Raw genomic sequence first — 22,707 nt, forward strand, 5'->3', positions numbered from 1 at the left:
AAACAGTGCCATATACTAATGCAATGAAAGAGTCAGATTTGATAGACAGCCCAGGAGTGAAGTGCACGCTGCCATGCACTTCACAGGGTTATAACTCACGAACGCAGCGGGTCTCAGGCATGCTATAACCATTGTGTAGCACCCCTTGTGTCAGGTGACCTGTTAAAGATTTGGGAAAGCCGAGTGACAACCAGTGTGGCTGCTTTTATGGTTTCTATACGAGTTGTCGCTTTCCTGTAATCAAGCACTGCATTGGCGCCTCCTCTGGGAAAGCCTGGTACTGGAGCAATTACATTGGCCTTGTTTGATTCCAGGAAAGCTGGGTGACAACTGATAGTTGTCTTGTTTTTGGGCAGTCTGTACTTATAAGATTATTCCCTACGGCAGTGTTTCCCAACCAGGGTGCCTCCGGCTGTCCAGGCATGCTGGGAGTTGTAGTTTTGCAACAGCTGGAGGCACCCTGGTTGGGAAACACTGCCATATACTTATGCAATGAAAGTCAGATTTGATCGACAGCCCAGGAGTGAAGTGAACGCTATTGTGCACTTCACAGGGTTATAACTCAGGAACGCAGCGGGTCTCAGGATTAAGATCTGGTGCAATCTAAGCTTTACAAATGTCTGGACAGAAGCCTTGTTAACCCCTTAAGGACGCAGGACGTAAATGTACGTCCTGGTGAGGTGGTACTTAACGCACCAGGACGTACATTTACGTCCTAAGCATAACCGGGGGCATCGGAGCGATGCCCGTGTCATGTGCGGCTGATCCCGGCTGCTGATCGCAGCCAGGGACCCGCCGGCAATGGCCGACGCCCGCGATCTCGCGGGCGTCCGCCATTAACCCCTCAGGTGCCGGGATCAATACAGATCCCGGCATCTGCGGCAGTTCGCGATTTATCATTCATAACGCCGCACGGAGGTCCCCTCTCCTTCCTCCGTGCGGCTCCCGGCGTCTCCTGCTCTGGTCTGTGATCGAGCAGACCAGAGCAGAAGATGACTGATAATACTTATCTGTTCTATGTCCTATACATAGAACAGATCAGTATTAGCAATCATGGTATTGCTATGAATAGTCCCCTATGGGGACTATTCAAGTGTAAAAAAAAATTGTAAAAAAATGTAAAAGTAAAAAAAAAGTGAAAAATCCCCTCCCCCAATAAAAAAGTAAAACGTCCGTTTTTTCCTATTTTACCCCCAAAAAGCGTAAAAAACTTTTTTTATAGACATATTTGGTATCGCCGCGTGCGTAAATGTCCGAACTATTAAAATAAAATGTTAATGATCCCGTACGGTGAACGGCGTGAACGAAAAAAAATAAAAAAAAGTCCAAAATTCCTACTTTTTTAATACATTTTATTAAAAAAAAAAAATTATAAAAAATGTATTAAAAGTTTTTTATATGCAAATGTGGTATCAAAAAAAAAAGTACAGATCATGGCGCAAAAAATGAGCCCCCATACCGCCACTTATACGGAAAAATAAAAAAGTTAGAGGTCATCAAAATAAAGGGATTATAAACGTACTAATTTGGTTAAAAAGTTTGTGATTTTTTTTTTAAGCGCAACAATAATATAAAAGTATATAATAATGGGTATCATTTTAATCGTATTGACCCTCAGAATAAAGAACACACGTCATTTTTACCATAAATTGTACGGCGTGAAAACAAAACCGTTTTTCGTTTTAATTTCCCCACAAAAATAGTGTTTTTTTGGTTGCGCCATACATTTTATGATATAATGAGTTATGTCATTACAAAGGACAACTGGTCGCGCAAAAAACAAGCCCTCATACTAGTCTGTGGATGAAAATATAAAAGAGTTATGATTTTTAGAAGGCGAGGAGAAAAAAATGAAAACGTAAAAATTAAAGTCCTTAAGGCCAAAATGGGCTGAGTCCTTAAGGGGTTAAAGGGGTACGTAACTGGAAAACTTTTTATTTATTTATATATTTTTTTTAATCAACTGGTGCCAGAAAGTTTAACCGATTTGTAAAATTACTTCTATTTAAAAATCTTAACCCTTCCAGTACTTAGCTGCTGTATGCTCCACAGGAAGTTCCTTTCTTTTTGAATTTCCTTTCCGTGACCACAGTGCTCTCTGCTGACACCTCTGACCATTTTAGGAACTGTCCAGAGTAGGAGCAAATCCCCCATAGCAAACCTTTCCTGCTCTGGACAGTTCCTAAAATGGACAGAGATGTCAGCAGAGAGCACTGTGGTCAGACAGAAAGGAAATTCAAATAGAAAAGAACTTCCTGTGGAGAATACTACAGCTGATAAAGTACTGGAAGCATTAAGATTTTTAAATAGAAGTGATTTACAAATCTGGTTAATTTTCTGGCACCAGTTGATTTAAATAAAAATGTTTTCCAGTGGAGTACCCCTTTAAAGGGTACCTTTCATCAAAAAAAACTTTTTATATATTATAGATCCCTGGCAGTGAGCAGTGGCGAGTTTGTGTGTGTTCCGGATACAGTCTGAGATTTAGGACTCCTGCATGAGTCTGAAATCTATAAAAAAGGACTGGTAGGGAGACCCCTAGTGGTCACTTTTTCAAAGTGGAAAATTAAATAGAAAGAAGCATATTTTTTTTAATAACCTGCTATTGGAAAGTTATTATGCATACATTAATCTATAACATATCAAAAGTTTTTTTGATGAAAGGTACCCTTTAAGAATTAAATAAGCGATCTTATTGGTTGCTATGGGCAACTTTATACACATATACACCATGTCTGAACATACCCGTACACTGAACCTAACAGGTTATTGCTTTACAGGTTTCAGATGCTCTTTTTTTACCTTTACTATCTCTTCAAATGTCTCCAGATTTTCCTTCATACTGTAATGGGAGCGGAGGAAGGACACAAAGTTACATGGATACATCCCGTAGAGGCGGTGGAAAAGTGCATACACGCTGGCATGTAGATGGACGAGGCAAGGCTCCGCTACGCGACCTGGCAGGAGAGGGAACAACAGATGTGTGATTAATCTACATGCATGTCCCTCGGAATCTGGAATCACTACACACATTAATAGAGAGAACACCATGTACCGTATCAATGGCTCCTATATATAGATCGCATTAACAGTTGTAGAGCAGGCCCCATTTTGATGGCAGATATCAGGGTCTATAAGGTTGTGCATGGATTATTACAGTGCCCCCCTAACCTGTGGCAAAACAACAACTCCCAGCATAAAAGTCTACTGCTCCTATGCACATCTATAGTGCTCTAAATTTGGATGCTAAACTGTGCATTAAAGGGGTACTCCGTTAGAAAAAAAAAAATGTAATCAACTGGTGCCAGAAAGTTAAACAGATTTGTAAATGACTTATTAAAAAATCTTTACCCTTCCAGTACTTTTTAGCAGCTGTATGCTACAGAGGAAATTATTTTCTTTTTGAATTTCTTTTTTTGTCCTGTCCACAGTGCTCTCTGCTGACACCTGATGCCCGTATCAGGAACTCTCCAGAGCAGCATAGATTTGCAATGGGGGTCTTCTGCTGCTCTGGACAGTTCCTAATACGGGCATCAGGTGTCAGCAGAGAGCACTGTGGACAAGACAAAAAAGAAATTCAAAAAGAAAAGAATTTCCTCTGTAGCATACAGCTGCTCAAAAGTACTGGAAGGGTAAAGATTTTTTTAATAGAAGTAATTTACAAATCTGTTTAACTTTCTGGCACCAGTTGATAAGAAAAAAAAATAAAAATTATTTTTATATATATATATATATATATATATATATATATATATATATATATATATATATATATATATATATATTTATTAATAATAATAATAATAATATTAATGTTTTCCAGGGGCATATCCCTTTAATTTTGCAATCCTGTTTTGCATCTCCTCAGTAGATCTCGACGCTAACAAACCCACTGTGGCCTTAGCTTCCACCCCGCAGTCTTATTTTCTTCGTTCTGTCACCCACTTAACTTTCACTTAGAAGGTTAGTAAGAATTAGCGAACAGATGGAAGGGAGTACGACTGCAGGATCAGGATCAGACTGCACAAGGTTAGCCTTAGACACACAAATTTTTTTTAATGAAGACTATATGGATTATCTGCAAAGTAGTGTTTCTATATGTCAGTGTTTTACAACCAAGGTGCCTCCAGCTGTTGCAAAACTACAACTCCCAGCATGCCCGGACAGCCGTCGGCTGTCCGGGCATGCTGGGAGTTGTAGTTTTGCAACAACTGGAGGCCCCCTGCTTGGGAAAAACTGCTATATACATATACACTAGAGAAAGGAAAGAAAAAGTAGACGCAAAACTTGACAATGTATTGCACAATTTAGCATGTGCCTTTCACCAATCAACATGCAATTGGTTGTCTCGCACGTTCGCTTATCCGCAGCGTATTTGACACTGCGGATGTGCTGTCGCCAGTCACCCAGCTACGGCATAGCTAGCTCCCTGTTGCTACCGTAGCTCTGTGTGTCTGCTCATATCTGTGGATTTCCCGCAAAGGACAGGGCTACAGCAGAAGGGAGCTCACTCTGCCGTAGCTCTGCGACTGCCGGCAACCCATCCGCAGCATCAAATACCCTGCGGATGCGCGATCATGTGACCCTGCCCTAAAGGAAATTTCTCATACAGAATTTTTGTTCTGCCATTATGCCCAGGCTGTCAGAATATAAAAACAAACAGGATTCACCTGCCGCTCCCTTGTTTCCCTGACATCGCCACTCCAGTGCTGCACTGCAGTCTTCCTTTGGTTTCTTGTGGTCAAGGCGTCACACCGGGGGTCAGCTAATCGCTGGCCGTGACGATGTCCTGCCTTGGCCAGCAATAGGCTGAGCAGCAGTGTGGTGCATTGAGCCCCGGCGGGCAACCAGAAAGGAGACGACAGCAGAGGCGATACAGGGACACTAAGGAAACAGCGGCAGGTCAATCCCATTTGTATTATATTCTGGAAGCCCGGGCATAGTGGCAGAAAAAAGTTCTCCATGGGATATGACCTTCATATATAACTAGGCTAATTAGATCTTTTGTGCAACCATTTAAATTGCCGCAATCGGGCTGCCTATTGCCCTGTGTAGATAGGCGATGTGCAGCCGACCGTGATTAAGTTAAGGGCTGCACAAATTATTCAGTGATCATTTGTGTCGCCCCGGGCCACAGACAATCACAAAGATTGGTGCGCTGCTTTATTTGCATAGTTCGCTTTATTAGTTAGTAAATGCAGCACTGTCAGACGAGAGAGCTTACTGTCATCTTGTCCTAATGGCTCATCAATAATAAGACTACCTACCCCCCCCCCCCCCCCCCAAATCATTTCTGCTTCCTACAGACACTAGGCCAGCCTAGTGTGGGTAGGAGGGGTATAGCCTGCCTAGATGGAGCCAAAACCTAGTGTTGCCCCCTAGTGGCAAGGACCTATACCCACATTGCAGTGACCCTGCAATAAGATCCATGAGAAATAAAGAGCCTGCCAAAGGCCAGACTGAAGTGGTGAATGTTGGTCACTGCAAATAGGTGATGTTTTAGAGGACTGGCCCCCACCCTTTAGACATTATGGCACAACCATGTAATACTATAAACATCTAAGATGGGAATATCTCCTACGAGTTCAGCCTTCGAGCCAAAGATACAACTACAAACCCTTCTGCCAAATGCAGCAGCCAAGTGTAAACTTAGAAAGCGGCAAAGCTCCAGAACGTCTCTTTAGTGCCAGGGCATGCAACTTTACCATCGCTCTCTGCAAAACCAGCGAAACAAAGACGCATTGTGCCGCATGTGACAGTGAATGATAGCCGTGCTGGATGTGCCAAATTCATACATTTCATAGCCTGTCATTAGAATCAAAGCTTCAACACTAAACCTGGAGAAAGAGAGAACAGGAGAAATAAAAAGGCTTTAAACTCCTCACCTGGGTTCTTCAAGCACCAGGCTGACAGGCGGCCAAAAATATCAAAGAACTCGTGCAGATACTGTTTCCCGGACTGCGGAATCATTGGCAGCACAGTGATTAACACTAGGACTGCGGTAGTGAGAATGACAACATCTGTGTCTGTCTGTAAAACACAACAAGGGGCGAGAAGAGGGTTAGGACAAACTGCAACCAATTTTATCTTTCTCATTTTCTTTATACCAGCGCTTCCCAGCCTGTGCCTCTCAAGATGTCACAGAGCTACAACTCCCAGCATGCCCTGTGGCTCGCCAGCTGCTGCAAAACTTTGATTCCCAGCATGCAATGAGAGCCACGGGCTGTGGGGAAACGATGGTAGTTGTAGTTTTGCAACAACTGGAAAGCCACTGTTAGGATAACACTACTATATACAATATATAAAAGGGGGGGGGGGGGGTTTTAACCTGTTTAGTGTCTCCCTAAGAGAATATTCACACAGTGGAATCTGTGCGGATATTATATTGCAGCAGAGTCCAATTGAATTCAATTAAATTCTGCTGCACTGTTGGTTCGGCAGAATTTCCATGCTAGATTTTATTTATTTTTTTTAAATCAGAAAATTTTTATTGAACACATTTTCATAATAAAAGACATACAAAACAATCCAACATATCCCTCCCCCCCCCCCCCCCATGCTAGGTCTTTCTGTCACGGAAATTTCGATTCCTGCACCCGCAGAGAGGATAGACATGTCTATGCTTTCTGTGGAGTCCACAAATACATTGCAGTCTATGAGACGACGCGGTCAAAGTGTCTGCTCGATTAGTCAAATGTGCGGACATTCTGCACATTTCTCCCATTGTGAACACGACCTAAAAGGTCCCAGAATAGACCGGCTGAGCCTTATTATACATTGCACCGGTGTTTCCCAAATAGGGTACTTCAAGTTTATGCAAAACTACAACTCCCAGCATGCCCGGACAGCCTTTGGCTGTCCGGGCATGATGGGAGCTGTAGTTTTGCAACAGCTGGAGGCACCCTGGTTGGAAACCACTGCATTACATGAACTATTACTCACTTCAATGGTAACCCTGTAAAGCCAGCTCCCCTCTTGTGGCCCCTGCAGGAGAAATGTGTAGTCGGGCTTTCCTGGGTGACAACAGCTGATCACTGGGCCAGAGAATCCAAACCTACAGTGATCAGCTGATCTTTTGAAAGGAGTTATTTTCCTAAGACAATTCCCTAATCAGTGGGGATTTGAGAATGAAGAATTTAGTGCAGATTTTTACAGTCTCTTCACAGAGGAGCTCCTGGAAAACCAGATGAGCAGAAAATTGCAAACATCATAATTCATTTAAAGGGGTACTCCGGGAAACTAAACCCACAGCCAATCCTTTTCCTCTCATCAACCTATTTAATTGTCTAAATATAATTTATTAGCTATATAGAGCAGTTTACCCTCTTTGGTTGTCACTTACATGCCTGAAGTGAGGGAATGACACCATCCAGCCATCCACGCTGTCTGTCCAAATCACTCTCTGAAAGCAGCCCCCACCTGAGACACACAGACCATGTGGTTTATCTGTGCTACACTGATGAGTCATACTCTCTTTAGTGCAGAGAACTGGGAGGTGTGTGCAGTCTCAGCCAATCAGACACTGAACCTCTCTCAGCTGCTAAGAGTAGGAGGGTGGGGGCTGCTCTCAGTGAGCTAGCTGGCCGAGCAGAGCAGCAATGATTTTATATACATATATGTACTTTCCTAGCATACCCCTTTAAATAAAGCTAGCCATTGCAGCAGATTGCTAGTTGTATTTATTTTTTTAACTAAAAAAAAAGAAAACAACAAAACAAAAACACACACCTAAAGCGGACCTGTCAGCAGATATTTAGGGTATACTGTATGGTAGGATATAACATTTAATATGAAAATACCTTAAGACACTTTAACAGGGACTGCAGGACAGGTGCTTGTGATAACTTGTGCTTCCAAGATGGCTGACGACGAATCACATGGCCCAGTAGTGTCAGGGTTGGTAAACGAGTGGCTGCTTTACCTAAATATTCATTTATCTTATCCAATAAGTGCTGTTTAGAAGAAAGGAGGAGATGCTGAATTATTTTTTAATTATTTCACACAGCTGAAAAAACACACAACCAACCAATCATCAGTTTAGGAATAAATAATACTTATAACTTGGAGCAGGTACCCCCAAAAAATTTGCTCTAAAAAGTATACATACCCCTCCAGGAACAGTGTAACCATCGCTCAAAGGAGATCTGCAGTGAAAAACATATCCCCAATCCACAGGATAAGGGATAAGTGTCTCATCCGCTGGGACCCCCGCGATCTCCCGTACGGGGCCCGGGAATTGCCTTGCTGTACGCTGGCTAATACGCCCCCCCCCCCCATACAGCTCTATCCCTCTCCCATAGAGATATATGGAGGAGGCGTGTCGGCCATGGCGTCATGCTGCAGCCGACACGCCTCCTGCATGGGAGAGCCGTGCCAGAGTCAGGGCCCCATGCAGGAAATAGTGTCCCAGTGCTCCAGAAATAGTTTTCCAGTGCTCGCACCCCCAAAAAACCCCCTCACCCCCCCCCCCCCCCCTGGGGTGATCAGACACAGCAGTCAGAATAGGGAATTACAAGCTGACTACTGCCCCCCCCCCCCCCCCACACACAATCACAAGAACAAGAGCGGGGACATAATTGTCTGCAGGGTCACTGCTCCATTTATTCTCAAAGGGGTTAAAGGTTTCTGATCGCTAAAGTTGTTCGGTGGCGCCATAAAGGGTAAAAGGAGTGGTGGCTGTGCAGGTGCAGTGTACTCTCTTGCTTCCGGGGTGGGGACAATTTTCTCCCTAGGATCGGCATGGGCACCTGCAGTCGAACGCCCACCAATCAGCTTATCCATAGGATAGAAGACCAGCTGAAAATTGTAATACCCCTTTAAAGGGGTACTCCACTGCTCAGTGTTTGGAACAAACTGTTCCGAATGCTGGAGCCGGGTGCTCGTGATGTCATAGCCCCACCCCCCTCAGCCGTAAGGCCTCCTCCCATAGACTTGCATTGAGGGGGCGGTGCTATGACATCACAAGCTACCGGCTCCAGTGTTCAGAACAGTTTGTTCCAAACGCTGAGCAGCGGAGTACCCCTTTAAGTAAAGTCATAGCACACACAAAGGATTTCTCTCTCACCTTGTCATGCGGCTCTTGTACCAGAGAAAGGATTAACATTGCTTGCTCAGAATTATTTTCCAGGTAATGATCCACCAGATTGTGAACAAGGACCGGAGAGCGATCTAGGATGAAGAGACCCAAACAGGACATAAGTTATTATTCACGCTTACTTGTGCACCATATGGCGGCACACGGAGGAGATCAGTAATAAAGACTAGAAGTCTATGGAGTCTGTGCTATCAGCTTTGCCTTGCACGAACCCCCACCGAAATCACACGGTTAAGGGACCATTCACACTGCAGTTTACAGTATAAGTTGGCATATGCTCCAGGGAAGCTCTCGAGGTATAAGCATCATGTGTATCAATCAGGCCTCATACAGCCAAGGCTAAGAGTGTCTAGTACAGTGCTTTCCTACCAGGGTGCCTCCAGCTGTTGCAAAACTACAACTCCCAGCATGCCCGGACAGCCTTCGGCTGTCCGGGCATGCTGAGAGTTGTAGTTTTGCAACAGCTGGAGGCACTTTGGTTGGGAAACACTGATCTATTATATTGTTGGATCTATTATATTGAGTGGAAATAGAGGGCACTACTGCATTCTCAAAATCAGTGTTCCCCAAACTGAGGTACTCCAGCTGCTTTCGGGCTGCAACTGCGCCATCTTGCTCCACATAAAAAAAAAAAAAAAAAAAAAAAAAACACCTTAGTCTCACAGCTTTCCTTTAACCCCCTGGTGACATCGGACAAGTATGTCATGATGAGCAGTAAGGCTATGAGGTGAGATCAGGAGCTACGCTTGCTTTATAGATGGTGAGTGATGGCTGCGATCAGCAGCTGACACAGTGAATGACCGACATCAGCGACCACACTGATGTCAGTCATTAACATCTTAATTGGAATCTCATTAGTATTACCCGGACTAACCTATTTTATAGACTTGCAGTGCGGGTGATGCTGACGACAGATACACCTACCGGAGAAGATTAAATCAAAACCTGTGCAGAGGAAAAGTGGAGCAGTTGCCCTTAACAACCAATCAGATCGCTTCTCCGAGGACTTTGTAAAATGAAATAAGCAAGCTAATTGGTTGCTATGGGCAACTGCGCCACTTTTCCCCTGCACAGGTTTTGATAAATCTCCCCCATCATTCCCACATACGTGCCTCAATTTTTGGTTTTCTTAATATGTTGATAAGTTATCTTTGTGAACAGGGGGCGTTCACTCTGCAGATACATCCCTCTTCTCCCCTGTGAAATCTTTTGCGCAAGCAGAGAGACTTCACTTTGAGACTCCTGTGGTCGGAGAAAGGCTGCAGAGTGGAGCTCCTTTCTGCAGCATAGGAACCTCAGTACATGGAAGGAAGCTTTTCCTATGAAGATTTAAGCCGGACGGCACTGTGCACCCGGGGCTTGGGAACACCAAACATACACAAATATACCTCATTAAAGGGGTACTCCGCCCCTAGACATCTTATCCCCTATCCAAAGGATAGGGGATAAAGAAGTCTAATCACAGGGGTCCCGCTGCTGGGACCCCAACAATCACTGTGCAGTGCCTGGCGTTCATTTACAATGCTGGGTGTGGCACCCGGGACTCGTGACGTCACGGCCACGCCCTCTCCTTGAGACTGCCACGCCTCTCCCATAGACTTACATTGAGTGGGCGTGGCTGCACAATGACATCACGAGCCCCCAGCAAAGCACAGGGCCTTCTAAACGATAGGGGATAAGGAATAAGATGTTTAGGGGCGGAGTACCCCTTTAACATATTCAAAAAAACAAGGAATTGAGGCATGGATCTGGAAACTAAGTACAGTTGTCAGTGTCACCTCACCTACAATTCTATACTAATAGGTTAGTGTGGGTGATACGGATGACAGATTCATTTTAGGGTAGGGTAACACGTTTTCAGATCTGCTGCAGTAAATCTGCAACATAATATGTGCCAAAGACAGAAGTGGATCCAGCTGGAAGGGGGAAGTATAACCCCTTCCTTGATATTTCTCCCTCCAGTTGGATCCACTTCTGCCTTTGGTGTTCCTGTACTTAAAAGCCACAATTGCAAAGTAGAATATGTCCCAGAAAGAACGAGCCCTCAAATGGCTGTGGATGGAAAAGAAAAAAAAAGAAAAATAGATGAAAGAAAAATTGTCTGTGTCCACAAGGCGAAACCCGCAATAAGACCCCCATTACATGTGTAGCTATCCAATTGTTGCAAAGATGGAATTTATTCAACAGAGAGCCACAGGTTGAAGGGCACTGGTCTACAAGGGTTGCACCCTCTAGTTCTACTTTGTAAAAAAAAAAAAATCTGTATTTTACATAGTTACATAGTTTATAAGGTTGGAAAAAGACAAGAGTCCATTAAAAGGGGTACTCCGCTGCTCATCGTTTGGAATATCAATGCGAATGGAAATACTAGGGGAATTTATTGAGCAAAGTCCGTTGAATGGTTTGTTTAAGTTATTTTATTTAAGTAATTTTTAGGTTAGCAAAACATTTGATCATAAAATCATGGTTTGCACCAAATCCTCCCGATCTACAGCACTAGTTAAATCTCATAGAAAGGGTGAAGCAATATGAAAAGTGTTTAGCAATAAAAATCAAAAAAGAAAAATGAAGCAGTTTAATTGGAGATGGGCATTGTGGTGACATTTTGTGTGCTTTTTAATTTTATTTTTGTGTCTCTGTTGGGGGGGGTTCTAATTTTGTAATATTTTATGTACATGAAATTGTGATACATTGTAATGTAATGTAAAAAAAAGCCGAACACTTCTGAGCCAAAGACTCCCGATCTCGAAACGCATTCGCCACAAGCCCCACGCATGTCTATGGGGACTTCTGGCCAATCCATCCCCAGACCGCGATAGTCTCAGGAAGTTGTGGCGAACATTAAAGGGGTACTCCGCTGCTCAGCATTTGGAACAAACTGTTGCCAATTGCTGGGGCCGGGAGCTCGTGACATCATAGCCCCACCCTTTCAATGCAAGTCTATGGGAGGGGGCGTGACCACTGTCACGCCCCCTCCCATAGACTTGCATTGAGGGGAGGGGGCGTGACATAAGGGGGCGGGGCTATGATGTCACAAGCTCTCGGCGCTGGCTCCAGCAACTGGAACAGTTTGTTCCATATGCTGAGCAGCAGAGTACCCCCTTTAAACAGATTTCATGCCTAAATTAACCCTTCCTGCTCATTGTTTCCCCATTAAAAAGTGCATATATTTTGTTGATGTTCTTGACACAAATTCGCTTTATACCATTTGGATAATCTGCATTCTGAATTACAAATGCGTTTTCAAAGCGGGATAAGTAACACGTCACATTCCAGCATTTTTTAAATATGCGGCATAAAAACAAATAAATAAAATAAATGGTATTCCTATGGAATACAATGTGCAGCCCCAACCTTTGGACCACCAGCTGTTGACAAACTACAATTCCCAGTAACTGCTGTCTGAGCATGCTGGGAGTTGTAGTTTTGTAACAGCAGCAGGTCCACAGTCTGGAGACCACTGTAATCGGTAAATATGTTGGTGTATGCTATAAATGCACCCTGATAGAGATCCATGCATTAAAGGGGTACTCCAATGTTAAACATTTTTTTTTTTTTTTTTTTTAATCAACTGGTGCCAGAAATGTGTACATTACTTCTATTTAAAAAGCTTAACCCTTCCGACTTATCAGGCTGCTGTATGCTCCACAGGAAGTTCTTTGCAAATTTCCTTTGTCTGACCACAGTGCTCTCTGCTGACACCTCTGTCCATTTTAGGAAATGTCCAGAGCAGCATAGGTTTGCTATGGGGATTTTCTCCTACTCTGGACAGTTCCTAAAATGGACAGAGGTGTCAGCAGAGAGCACTGTGGTCAGACAGAAAGGAAATTCGAAAAGAAAAGAACTTCCTGTGGAGCATACAGCAGCTGATTGGTACAGGATGGATTAAGATTTTTTTAATAGAAGTCATTGACAAATCCGTTTAACTTCCTGGCACCAGTTGATTAAAAAAATAATAATACAAATCTCTAGTGGAGTACCCCTTTAAGTAGGACCCAATGGCCACCAGTAGGAGGCGCTCTGGAGCAGCACTGTATAGGACACAGCCCACACATACCTGAACTGAGCTGCTCCCGTATCAGCTTGTGGATGTCGTCCAGTTGTTGCAGGTCTGTGGACTCCAGCAGGTAGAGATGCTCCCACACGTTGATTTGATGGGCCATGCTGCTGTCAGGTGGGCGTGCTGGTGATGGGACACAGGAGGTTAAAGGTCACAGCAGGGTCCTCATCTGTGCCTCCCCCAAACTGCAATGAGAGATTTTTTTTTTTTAGTGTTCATTCGGCTTCCTTGGGCTAATAAAGACATAAATGACATTAGTCTGACCTTGTTCTATTACAGGCAGAGCACCGCAGGCGTTTCGTGCCCATCAATAATATGGATTTATCACAGGTGAAGTACAGCACTATGGCAGTCACCACTGACAGAAACAACCACTGTGACCAGCAACAACCAACATGAGGGTCCTCCAATGTCCATAGGACTTTTCCCAACCAGGGTTCTTCTCCAGCTGTTGCGAAACTACAACTCCCAGCATGCCCGGACAGCCTTTGGCTGTCCGGGCATGCTGGGAGTTGTAGTTTTGCAACAGCTGGAGGCACCCTGGTTGGGAGACACTGCCATAGGGAATAATCTTATCAGTACAGACTGCCAAAAACCAAAAGACAACTATCTGCTTCCAGGAAAGCTGGGTGACAACTAACAAGGCCAATGTAAATCGCTCCAGTACCAGGCTCTCCCAGAGGAGGCGCCATTGCAAGGCTGGATTACAGGTACGTGACAACTCTTATAGAAACCACAAAGAGCAGCCGCACGGGTTGTCACTCAGCTTTCCCAAATATCTCACAGGTCACCTGACACAAGGGGGGGCAACGCAATGGTTATAGCGTGCCTATGACAACACTACCTGACAGTGCTTTGGCCCTGCTTACTGTCGTTCTAGTGAGTAGACCACATACTGTCAATAGTCCTGCTTGTGTCCCTATGACAATTCCTACCCCTTGATTTCTTAGGCCATGAATACGTATGCAGGTGTGCCTATGACAACACTACCTGTCTGTGCTTTGGACCTGTACAAAATCATCAGTGACACTGGGTAGATCGAAGTAGTGACTGGTCACGCTTATGCCCCTATGACAATTCCTCCTCTCTGTGGCTGCTTACTGCTCTCATCAGGGATGTTAATGCATGTGTGCCTATGACAACACTGCCTGTGCTTGGCTTTGCTTGAAGACGTCAAAGGGCTAATGAGTTAACCTCAAATATTATGCAGGTATATCCGTATGACAACACTACCCGTCTGTGCTTTGGACCAGTTTAGTGTCGTCTTAGTGACACTTGGTAAATCACAGATGTCACTGGTCACACTTATGTCCCTATGACAATTCCGCCCTCTGGGCTTGCACACTGCTCAAGTAAATCCCAAACGAGCATGCATGTGAGTCTATGACAACACTGCCTGTGCTTGGGCTTTGCTTGATGAGGTTATAGGGATATTGAATTAACCTCAATTATGCAGGTATGTCCCTGTGACAAACCTAACTGTCGGTGCTTTGGACCTGTTCAATGACCTCAGAGAGACCATAACTAAATCACAGATGTCACTGGCCACATTTATGTCCCTATGATAATTCCTCCAGTCTGTGCTTGCTGACTGCTCTCATTATGGAGGTTAAGTAAATCCTCAACATCAATGTGCATGCATGCGTGCCTATGACAACACTGTCTGTGCATGAGCTTTGCTTAATGAGGTTATAGGGATACTGCGTTGTCCCTATGACAACACTACCTGTCTGGGCTTTAGCCCTACACAGTGTCTTCATAGTGACGACGAGCAAATAGACATCACTGGTCACACTTATTTCCCTATGACAGTTCTTCCTCTCTGTGCTTTCCCACTGATCTAAAAGGGATATTAGGTAAATCCCCAACATCAATGTGCATGCATGTGTACCTATGACAACACTGCCTGTCTGATTTTTGCTTGTTGATCTTATCAGGATATCGAGTAAACCTTAGATCACTATGCAGGTATGACCCTATGACAACACTATCTGCTTATGCTTTTACCTTGTTGAGGTCATAAGGACTGACTAAATCACCATTATCTTCTCAACGCAAACTACACAGGGCCCTAAAATTTGTCTGGTTGTCCTTGGAAACAGACACCACCACCACATCTGTCAGATAACTTCTGCCTTGATTTGACAAGGAGCAGCGGCTGATAATGGACGCTCTCCGGCCGTGCTCACGCATTATTGCCAGCGCTCATCGTCTCTTCTATCTATAGGTTTCCTGGAATCAAGGATTGAAAATAGAGCAAGAGGCGACTCATTGAGTGCAGCACAAACAATGCACAAGAGGGTAAAGGGGGCGTCTGACCAGACATGACACCCCATCTAGCCTTGTGTGTGATACTGGGTTCTGAACCTCTATCTAATCCTGCCACCTGTGATACTGGGTTCTGAACCTCTGTATCTAATCCTGCCACCTGTGATACTGGGTTCTGAACCTCTGTATCTAATCCTGCCACCTGTGATACTGGGTTCTGAACCTCTGTATCTAATCCTGCCACCTGTGGTACTGGGTTCTGAACCTCTATCTAATCCTGCCATCTGTGGTACTGGGTTCTGAACCTCTATCTAATCCTGCCATCTGTGGTACTGGGTTCTGAACCTCTATCTAATCCTGCCATCTGTGGTACTGGGTTCTGAACCTCTATCTAATCCTGCCATCTGTGGTACTGGGTTCTGAACCTCTATCTAATCCTGCCACCTGTGATACTGGGTTCTGAACCTCTATCTAATCCTGCCACCTGTGATACTGGGTTCTGAACCTCTATCTAATCCTGCCATCTGTGGTACTGGGTTCTGAACCTCTATCTAATCCTGCCATCTGTGGTACTGGGTTCTGAACCTCTATCTAATCCTGCCATCTGTGGTACTGGGTTCTGAACCTCTATCTAATCCTGCCATCTGTGGTACTGGGTTCTGAACCTCTATCTAATCCTGCCATCTGTGGTACTGGGTTCTGAACCTCTATCTAATCCTGCCATCTGTGGTACTGGGTTCTGAACCTCTATCTAATCCTGCCATCTGTGGTACTGGGTTCTGAACCTCTGTATCTAATCCTGCCATCTGTGATACTGTCTGTAGCCAAGATTAGAAAAACAGAGCTAATATCTTCAAATAACAGCGCCACCCCTTTCCTCAGGTTGTATGTGGTATTACAACTACACTCTTAGGTTGTGTGTGTTTATTGCAGCTCAGTTCCATTGAAATGAAGAGTGTAGTTGTAATACCACACACAACCTGAGTACAGGGGTGGCACTGTTTCTGGAATAAATCTGTTTTTCTCATCACTGATAATCCCTTTATATCTCATCCCTTCACGTAAGGCACTCTGCTGTATCACTGTATCTAATCATGTGAACCTACACAGTCTGCTGAGCCACTGTAGCCAATCCTGACGTGGTACACTCTTATATACTACTGTATCTGATCTTATCACTGGGACACTTTCTGCTATGCCACTGTATCTAAGCCTATCCTAATACCATCTGCTGAGTCACAGTATCCAAGCCTAACATGTGGGATCCTCTATCTTTAGCAGCTGCATCCAATCATATGTCATTTGTCAGTGGTGTCCAAACTGTGGACCTCCAGCTGTTGCAAAACTACAACTCCCAGCATGCCCGGACAGCCGTTGGCTGTCCGGGCATGCTGGGTGTTGTAGTTGTGCAACATCTGGAGGGCCACAGTTTGGACACCACTGGCATATGCTCTCTGCCAAGCCACTGTACTGTATCCAATCCTATCTTGCGTGATACCCTCTGCTGATTTTCATGATGGATCCCCCCCCTAATCTCCAGTACTGACAGTCCGGTGTTAGACAAAGCAGAGGTATAAACCCCATCATCCCTGTCGCAGGGTCATCATTATAACAATGTGGCTACATATCATTAGATCTTCCCCCCCCCCCCCCCAATACAATTCTCACATATAAGGGTTTATCATCACTGTATCCAATCCTAATCACAAACACAAACCTCTCCCCTGCCCTGATAGTCTGTTACAATGTATGAGTGCAGTTAAAGGAGTAGTCCAGTCCTGAAAAACCTATCCCTTATCCTAAGGATAGGGGATAAGGTTCAGGTCGCAGGGGGTCCGACCACTGGGGCCCCTCGGCACCACCGCACGAAGCAGCGGCTGACACGCCGCTGCCCCCTATGGCAGAATCAGAGTGCTGCCTTCGGCAATCTACAGCTCTGCCATAGCGCTGGATTGAGGGGGTGTCTCGGCCACCGCTTCGTGCTGCCGGGGCCCTGTACTGATCGCAGGAGGCCCAAGCGGTCGGACCCCCCCCCCCCCCCCCCCGTGATCTGAAGCTTATCCCCTATCCTTAGGATAAGAGATAAGATTTTCAGGACTGGACTACTCCTTTAAGACAATTTTCAGTTTAGTGTATGCAGATCCTGGTGTATATGGTAAACATATCCATAGACCGCCATTACCTAGCAGAAGCCACAGGGTGTCATTCCGGCCGTGGTTTGGTTGGGGTCGTGGAAATATTAAGTTGTCACATTGGATTCATATTGTGCGATATGGCGTAGATTCATGTGCTGTGGACTGGGCACCATAGCTGCAGATGTGGTGGTTATTGATGGCACATGGAGGTGTCATATCTTCTGTAGGCTTAAAGGGGTGCTCCGGTGCTTAGACATCTTATCCCCTATCTAAAGGATAGGAGGATAAGATGCCTGATCGCGGGAGTCCCGCCGCTGGGGACCCCCGTGATCTTGCACGCAGCACCCCAGAGTCTGATTACCGGCAACCACTGGGCAGGCGGCGTGTGACGTCACGCCTTCGCCCCCGTGTGATTTCACGCTCTGCCCCCTCAATGCAAGCCTATGGGAGAGGGTGTCACACCCCCTCCCATAGGCTTGCATTGAGGGGCGGAGGCCTGACGTCACACGCCGCCTGCCCCGTGGTCGCCGGTAATCAGACTCCGGGGACTGATTTTAACTGGGATGCTGCGTGCAAGATCACGGGGGTCCCCAGCGGCGGGACCCCTGCGATCAGGCATCTTATCCCCTATCCTTTGGATAGGGGATAAGATGTCTAAGCGCCAAAGTACCCCTTTAATAATAGCCTTGTAACCTAATGCTAACTATGTATGTGGGTGTGGCTATGTAGGGTGTGTGGGCGTGGCTTTGTAGCGTGTATGTGGGCGTGGCTTTGAAGGGAATGTGGGCGTGGCTTTGTAAACCCTCCCTTTGTGTTAGGTATAAAATAAACATAACCCACACTAGCAATGGAATTCTTCCTGAAGCTGGTGGCAGAACCGCGTTGCTGGATCACAATATGTTGTTTGTGCTTCTTCAACTATAGCGAATTCACTATCCTGGCCGACCGCACTGAGCCCCAATTATTACAAGTCTGAATTCCTACAACAGTGGTGTACATCCGGGCTGCCATATACACTGCTCAAAAAAATAAAAGGTAACCCTGCGATAACACATCCTAGATCTGAATGAATGAATTGTATGAAATCTTTTCCTCTTTACATAGTTGAATTCGCTGACAACAAAATCACCAAAAATTATCAATGGAAATCATCAACCCCTGGAGGTCTGGATATGGAGTCACTCAAAATCACAGAGGAAAACCCCACTACAGGCTGATCCAACTTTATGTAATGTCCTTAATACAAGTCCCAATGAGGCTCAGTAGTGTGTGTGGCCTCCACGTGCCCGTATGACCTCCCTACAACGCCTGGGCATGATCCTGATGGGGTGGAGGATGGTTTCCTGAGGGATGTCCTCTCAGACCTGGACTAAAGCATCCGCCAACTCCTGGACAGTCTGTGGTGGATGGAGCGAGACCTCCCAGATGTGCTCAATCGGATTCAGGGGAACGGGCGGCCAGTCCATAGCATCAATGCCTTCCTCTTGTAGGAACTGCTGACACACTCCAGCCACATGAGGTCTAGCATTGTCTTGTATTAGGAGGAACCCAGGGCCAACCGCACCAGCATATGGTCTCACAAGGGGTCTGAGGATCACATCTCAGTACCTAATGGCAGTCAGGCTACCTTTGGCAAGTACATGGAGGGCTGTGCGGCCCCCCAAAGAAATGCCACACCATTACTGACTCACCGGCAAACCGGTCATGCTGGAGGATGTTGCAGGCAGCAGAACGTTCTCCACGGCGTCTCCAGACTCTGTCACGTCTGTCACACGTGCTCAGTGTGAACCTGCTTTCATCTGTGAAGAGCACAGGGTGCCAGTGGTGAATTTGCCAATCTCGGTGTTCTCTGGCAAATGCCAAACGTCCTGCACTGTGTTGGGTTGTAAACATAACCCCCACCTGTGGACGTCGGGCCCTCATACCACCCTCATGGAGTCTGTTTCTGACCGTTTGAGTGGACACATGCACATTTGTGTCCTGCTGGAGGTCATTTTGCAGGGCTCTGGCAGTGCTCCTCCTGCTACTCCTTGCAAAAAGGCAGAGGTAGCGGTCCTGCTGCTGGGTTGTTGCCCTTCTAGGGCCTCCTCCATGTCTCCTGATGTACTGGTCTGTCTCCTGGTAGCGCCTCCATGCTCTGGACACTACACTAACAGACACACCAAACCTTCTTGCCACAGCTTGCATTGATGTGCCATCCTGGATGAGCTGCACTACCTGAGCCACTTGTGTGGGTTGTAGACTCCGTCTCATGCTACCACTAGAGTGAAAGCACCGCCAGCATTCAAAAGTGACCAAAACATCAGCCAGGAAGTATAGGAACAGAGAAGTGGTCTGTGGTCACTACCTGCAGAACCACTCCTTTATTGGGGGTGTCTTGCTAATTGCCTATAATTTCCACGTGCTGTCTGTTCCATGTGAAATTGATTGTCAATCAGTGTTCTTCCTGAGTGGACAGTGGGATCTCACACAAGTGTCAGTGACTTGGAGTTACATTGTGTTCCCTTTATGTTCTGATCAGTGTATAACAGGGAAAGAGATAAGATTTCTAATATGGCGGCCTATTTATAAACGAACCCGTTATACATCCCCGTATACATATATACAATTATAAGAACCTAAAGTGTATCAATGTAAAGCTCCCCAGGGATTGTCTACACGGATACACTGTAACAAAGCCTCAGCTGCAAGATGTATTAGGTGAGGAGAGTATCCAGTCTCTGCACCTCCAGCTGTTGGGTAGGATTAGATACAGTGGAATAGCAGAGTGTATTTAAAGTGATAGGATTGGATACGGCACTATAGCAGCGAGTATTCCAAGCAATAGGATTAGATGCTGCGGTATAACAAAGGGTATCCCACATGGCAGGATTAGATACAGCAGAGAGCATCCCACATGATAGAAAATGATACAGTGCCCTAGCAGAATATCCCACATGGCAGGATTAGATACAGTGGTACCGCAGAGTGTATCTCACATGGCAGGATTAGATACATCGGTACAGACAGTATCTCACATGGCAGGATTAGATACAGCAGTAAAGCAGAGCATTTCTGACATGCAAAACTACACCTCCTAGCATGTAGCCGTTGGCTGTCCGGGCATGCTGGGAGTTTTGCAACATCTGGAGGCACACTGGTTGGGAAACACTGATCTAGTCACTGACAGCAAGCAGCGGTAGAGAATTCCATATGACACCATCCTAATAATGACACAACCACCACCACGGTGTCACCATTTTTCTTAAAGGAGCCGCTCCACAAAACCTTACCGCATATTATACCAAATTATCCGACCCCATACGGCGCCAATTCTTCCCAATACACAAGGTAAAGCGGCTTCATACTCATCCCAGTCACTTCTATGGAGAGTTTTACATCAGGATTTTACATAGAGATAAATCAGGAACATACCATAATGTTATAGGGGGCGGGGGCTGAAAGTGGTGATAATTAACAAGTAGGACTGAACCAAGTAACACCCCCTCCCGTGCAGGCTGACAGAGTCCCCCGGCTGCAGCAGACATGACCGCCCCTGTCCCCGGCCCCACTCCCGGCTCCTCACCGCGGATCTCCGGCCAGCCCAGCCGCCTCCGTGTCCGTCCCCCCACACACAGGCAGCCTGTTTACCTCACAGCTCCTCAGGGCGCCGCCATCTTGCGTTGCAGTGCCGCCCTCTTCCGTCAGTTTCCTTCCGCCTACTAGATAAAATAGTCCCGTCCAGCCGTTCCCTCTCCCTTACCGGCTTCGTCTTGCTGCAAACCTTTCCCGTCTGTCCTCAGGGCTTTATGATATTTGCGTGTTCTCCGAGGCTGAAAGCAGCCGCTAGGGAAAAGTTATCTTGTGAGTGAATATCGCGGAAGGATACCGGTAAGGGCACCAGCATAACTCGTGATTTACAGCGCCGGATCTACACAGCTGCGATGACGTCATTGGAAGGCTATAAAAGTCTTAGCAGGGGGCGGGGTCAGGGCGAGCACGTGACTGGAGAAGTGTCAGAGGTGACAGGAGCTGTCAGTGTCCGAGGAATTAAAGGGGAACTCCACCCCGGGGCAAACTAAGTGCAAAAGGGGAAAAACACAACACTATAGGGGAGATTTTTATTATTATTATTCTATGTGTGCACAGTACCACTTCTCTAGTATATGGACACTGCACAGTACCACTTCTCTAGTATGTATGGACACTGCACAGTACCACTTCTCTAGTATGTATGGACACTGCACAGTACCACTTCTCTAGTATGTATGGACACTCCCCAGTACCACTTCTCTAATATGTATGGACACTGCACAGTACCACTTCACTAGTATGTATGGACACTGCACAGTCCCACTTCTCTAGTATGTATGGACACTGCCCAGTACCACTTCACTAGTATGTATGGACACTGCACAGTACCACTTCTCCAGTATGTATGGACACTCCCCAGTACCACTTCTCTAGTATGTATGGACACTGCACAGTACCACTTCTCTAGTATGTATGGACACTGCCCAGTACCACTTCTCTAGTATGTATGGACACTGCCCAGTACCACTTCTCTAGTATGTATGGACACTGCACAGTACCACTTCTCCAGTATCTCATACTATATGTATTGACTCTGCACAGTACCACTTCTTTTGTAAGTTATCCATCATGGACATTACACAGTACCACTTCTTTTGTATCTAATCTTATCCAGAATTGACATTGCACAGTACCACCTCTTTTGTATTTGTTTTTATCCAGCATTGACATTGCACAGTACCACTTCTCTTGTATATGTTCTTATCTAGTATGGACATTGCACAGTACCACTTCTATTGTATCTCATCCTATATGTATTGACTCTGCACAGTACGACTTCTTATTTCTGTTCTCATTCATTAAAGGCATTGCACAGTACCACCTCTTTTGTATGTTATTATTAACCATGGCCTTAGCCATTGCACAGTACCACTTCTCTTGTATCTGTTATTATCCAGTATTGACATTGCACAGTACCACTTCTCTTGTATCTGTTATTATCCAGTATTGACATTGCACAGTACCACTTCTTTTGTATCTGGTATTACCCAGCATGGACATTGCACAGTACCACTTCTCTTGTATCTGTTATTATCCAGTACTGACATTGCACAGTACCACTTCTCTTGTATCTGGTA

General features: G+C 45.5%; 1 protein-coding gene across 2 annotated transcripts in view; it reads right to left on the minus strand.

Moving 5' to 3' along the window:
• The window catches only part of TSC1 (TSC complex subunit 1), a 49,133-nt gene extending 27,704 nt beyond the window's left edge, over positions 1–21,429 (minus strand). The window contains exons 1-6 of one of the 2 annotated variants that reach the window (XM_056539407.1): positions 21,188–21,429; positions 13,152–13,339; positions 9,065–9,168; positions 7,800–7,952; positions 5,886–6,030; positions 2,803–2,957 (exon numbers count right to left, since the gene is read on the minus strand). In XM_056539407.1, the coding sequence (XP_056395382.1) occupies positions 2,803–2,957; positions 5,886–6,030; positions 7,800–7,952; positions 9,065–9,168; positions 13,152–13,257 (663 nt within the window). In that variant the 5' untranslated portion in view covers positions 13,258–13,339; positions 21,188–21,429. Of the gene's footprint in view, positions 1–2,802; positions 2,958–5,885; positions 6,031–7,799; positions 7,953–9,064; positions 9,169–13,151; positions 13,340–21,122 lie in introns of both variants that reach the window. The other variant, XM_056539408.1, reaches the window with a different exon arrangement.
• Between the last annotated feature and the right edge of the window lie 1,278 nt (positions 21,430–22,707).

Source organism: Hyla sarda, chromosome 9 (genome assembly GCF_029499605.1).
Source record: "Hyla sarda isolate aHylSar1 chromosome 9, aHylSar1.hap1, whole genome shotgun sequence".
Lineage (NCBI taxonomy): Eukaryota > Metazoa > Chordata > Amphibia > Anura > Hylidae > Hyla > Hyla sarda.